Consider the following 3623-nt stretch of genomic DNA (forward strand, 5'->3'; position numbering starts at 1 on the left):
CACTAGAAAGGCTGCTCACAACTATTTTAAGCATGAAAACTGAGAAAATCCCAACTTGCAGCAGGATCCAAGATGGAGGAAAAAAAGATCATTTTTATTTTTGAAAAGTTCCTGCTTCATTTATTGTGTTTGTAAAACCAGAATCTAGCACTAACCCAGAAAGAGCCCTGATCACATGACAGCTTCATTAGCAAATACTTTGTAATCGCACAGATCATCGGCTAACTTATCCCTATACTAAAGCATTTTTAGTGTAATTTTGGCAAAAATAAGTGCTTTGTCCCTTATTTGTGTTACACCGGCACCCAGAGACACACAAAGGTAAAGCTCAGCCCTCGCTCCAGAGAGCTCACAGTCTGACCGCGCTGTAGGAGACACAGGTGTCTGTGCTTTGCGAGGGTCAAAATCATCAACCAGAGCAGATCCAGAACTCTCAAGATGAATATTCTGATTTGGTGGCCAATTTCCCATATGTGCCACTTTGCTCATCAAATTAGTCAAATTTTGTCACCAACCGTAATGTCCCCCAGCAGCAGAGGTGAGAACAGTCACCGACCCAGGAGCAGGTCCAGCCAGACCCTCAGTGATCCCGGTGACACCACCTGGAACGCTCAGCTCCCAGCCCTTCCAGGGAGGGGGATGTGCACAGGTTTCTAAATCTTCACTCCCAACTCCATGTCACGGGATCGGGTTCCAACTCTGACACATCACGCAAATATATCCATTAAGCTCTGAAAAATTCTTATCATTTAAGGTTATTTTTAATGTGCTGTACAAGCTACAGTCATGAGTGTTACCTGTTTGTCTTTTTAAGAAAAAATAGGGGGTAGCTGGAGGCAAAACCAATGTCTGAAAACCTCTGTACTGACAGGAATTGCCATGCAAGAAGGCGCAAGAGGGATGGCAGCAGGTACCCGTAGGTGTTTGGGCTGAAGCCATGAACCTACACGGAGCATTTCTGTAGATGCTCCTCAGGATCTTCCTCCCCAGGTTGCTGTTGATAATGGTACAGTTTGGGCCCCCGGGCTGCCCCCATCCCTTCTGTGGATGGAAAGTGTCCGTTGGACATATTGAGTATAATGGAAGTCAAGGATTTAATGTAGTTTTTGGCCAGTGTGAGAGTCTCTATTTTGGAGAGTTTATTCTCAGCTCTGACGTGAGGGATCACCTCCCGCAGGGCCTGGAAGGCGTTGTTGAGCTTGTGCATCCTCTGCCTCTCCCGCTCGTTGCTCTCCAGCCTCCTCAGACGCCGCTCCTTGTTGCTCCAAGGGTGCTTGGCTCCAGCTGCAGAGACCTTGCCACTCTCCTTGTCCCCCCCGCTCCTCCTCTCCTTGTGCCGCAAACGTTTCACCAGCTCTTTCTTTCTCGTTGCTGACTCCTCAGGAAATGCTTCTCTCTCAGCAGCACGCCTTTGCTTCTTCCCTTTGCTTTTGGTCTTCATGTTTTGGCAGACGTAGGGTGTTAAGCATCCAGGTGCTGTAAAAACACGACACCGGTACCTTTAGCCTTCACACAGCTCCACACTGAGCAGATGACCTGGTGCAGGTTGGTTTGATGTGATCCCTCACTTGTCCACTACTGGAAAACAGCCATTTGTGCTCTTAATTCAGTGATGTTTGGCTTAGAAGTTGAGAATGTTGTTAGTCAAGACGATCTGCACAGATGAACAGAGGAAAAAATCCCTTTTTAGAGAACAACAGACCCTCCTTTAGCTGTAGGAAGAGGAGACGGGGGGAGCAGAGGCCACATGACCGCAGTGAAGCACCCTCTGGTGTCCTCTCCCGTGGGAAGCCAAGTGAAAGGCAGAGCCCTCTCTGCTGGCAGTAAGCAGGGTCGGGCTGGGGAGATTCCTCCTCTTACAGCACATCAGAAAATGGTCTCCCAGCTGATCCAGCCTTCCCAGGGGAAAAGTGAACCACAACCCAAAAATATGAGTACAATGGACAACCAGGTTTGGTAAGACACTCCCTCTGGTTCTGATCTCCCACCCTTCTGCTTTCTCCCTGCTCTCGTTACCACAAGTTACAATGGAATCACACACCCCCTCACTGCACGTATGCAGACTTGGGGGGTAACAGACAGAACCCCCAGGCTCTTACTCAAAGTAATTTCTCCTCAAGCTCCTGGCCATTGCTTTTTGCAGGAACAGATGTGCACCGTGAGCAGTCACCAGAGGGAACCATGACACTGCTTGGTGCAGGGGCTCAGAAACTCCTGAGGGTTTCACCCACAGCATCTCCGCGCTCCGGGCCACACTCACACCGGCGTTTCCCTCTTCCAGCAGCAACCAAATAACGGTGGGGCTTCACCGCGGTGCCTGCCCCAGCTCACGAGCAGCAGAGCTGGACTGAGTGCCCGGGTTATCCGAGGACAGAGCAGTGTTCCCTGCTCACCCTCAGCCAGGTGGACAGCAGCACTGAGGTTTCACCCACAGCACAGCTGGAACCAGCGGGGTCACAGCACCCCTGCTCCAACACCCACCTCAGCGTTACTGACACCCTCCCCAAAGTGCCTCCTCCCACCTTCCTCCAGCCCATGTAGTCATAGAGAGGTTCAGTCTTAAAAAAAACAAACATATTTTTTGGCTCATGCTATTACGTAGGAGCAGTTGGAGAGCTGGTGAGCCACTGACAAACCCCAAACCACCCCACCACGGGTGCCCGAGTGGGAGCTGGTGGCCAGCAGCCCTGAGAGCTGCCAAAAACATCGTGTCCTCTCTCACTTCTTCAGACACCACTTTGGCTGCTGGGCACTCGGGGAGACTTGGCTCCCCGCCTGCAAGGGCATCCTGGCCACCCCTTGGCAGCAGGGAGGCAGCTTTGCCAAGAGCAGAGGAGCTCACAGAGCAGCTGGGGCAGGGGGGCACCCAGGGGAAGGAGAGCACCCGCTGCGTGTGCTGAGGAGCTGGGAAGGGACGCCAGAGACACGGGGGGTTCTTCAGCAAGAGAAGAGAACTAGAGCCAAGCACTGGGTCTGCTCTGGACCAGTCCAACCCAGTGGGCAGAAAGGACAGAAAAGTAAAGGTGGGCACAGAGGAGACCAGTCACCATCCCCCTCCAGCACAAAGCGCGGTGGGCAGAGCAGAGAAAGGAGCAGCCGTGTCTGAGCAGGAAAGAGCCCCAGGACTTGGTGAGAAGCTGAAAGAAGAGTCCAAGAGAAAAGAAGCCTCACTCAGCACGTGGTGGGAGCAGAGAGTCCATAAAACTGCAGCCTAAGGGAGAGCCAAGGGGAGGAGGTGGGTCAGAGGGTGCTGAGCTGGCCGAGCTTTGCTTTCAGACCCCTGCACGCCCTGTGCCCCCCCGAAACCACCTCCTGGGGCCACAGCCGGGCTGCCCAGCCCCAGGGAGAGGGCAGGGCTGCCAGGGGGAAGCGATGGAGAGGGGAGCAGGAGCAACAGCGCGGGCTGCTCAGCAGGGACAGAGCGAGCGAGCAGAGGAGATCCCACCCTCGGCACCCCCCCTGGGGCTGCAGTCCCTCCCCGGCACTTACCGCCGCCACCACCCGCCGAGAGGCGCCTGCGGCCCGGGGGGGGATGGGAGCGCCGCGGGCACCGCCTGCCCTCGGGCCGGCTCCGGCCGCAGCAGCGGGCAGGGACCGGGCAGGGACCGGCCACGTCGCCTTAG

At 54.6% G+C, this 3623-nt stretch overlaps 1 protein-coding gene across 1 annotated transcript; it reads right to left on the bottom strand.

Moving 5' to 3' along the window:
* Window positions 1-935: 935 nt before the first annotated feature.
* Window positions 936-3604, bottom strand: BHLHA15 (basic helix-loop-helix family member a15). Its single transcript, XM_014951370.1, has 2 exons — window positions 3490-3604; window positions 936-1654 (listed from the first exon to the last, which is right to left on the bottom strand). Exon 2 carries the CDS (start codon window positions 1439-1441, stop codon window positions 944-946), a length of 498 nt encoding a protein of 165 aa, XP_014806856.1. The 5' UTR covers window positions 1442-1654; window positions 3490-3604; the 3' UTR covers window positions 936-943.
* Window positions 3605-3623: the final 19 nt, after the last annotated feature.

This window comes from Calidris pugnax, unplaced genomic scaffold (assembly GCF_001431845.1).
Source record: "Calidris pugnax isolate Ruff unplaced genomic scaffold, ASM143184v1 scaffold198, whole genome shotgun sequence".
Taxonomy (NCBI): domain Eukaryota; kingdom Metazoa; phylum Chordata; class Aves; order Charadriiformes; family Scolopacidae; genus Calidris; species Calidris pugnax.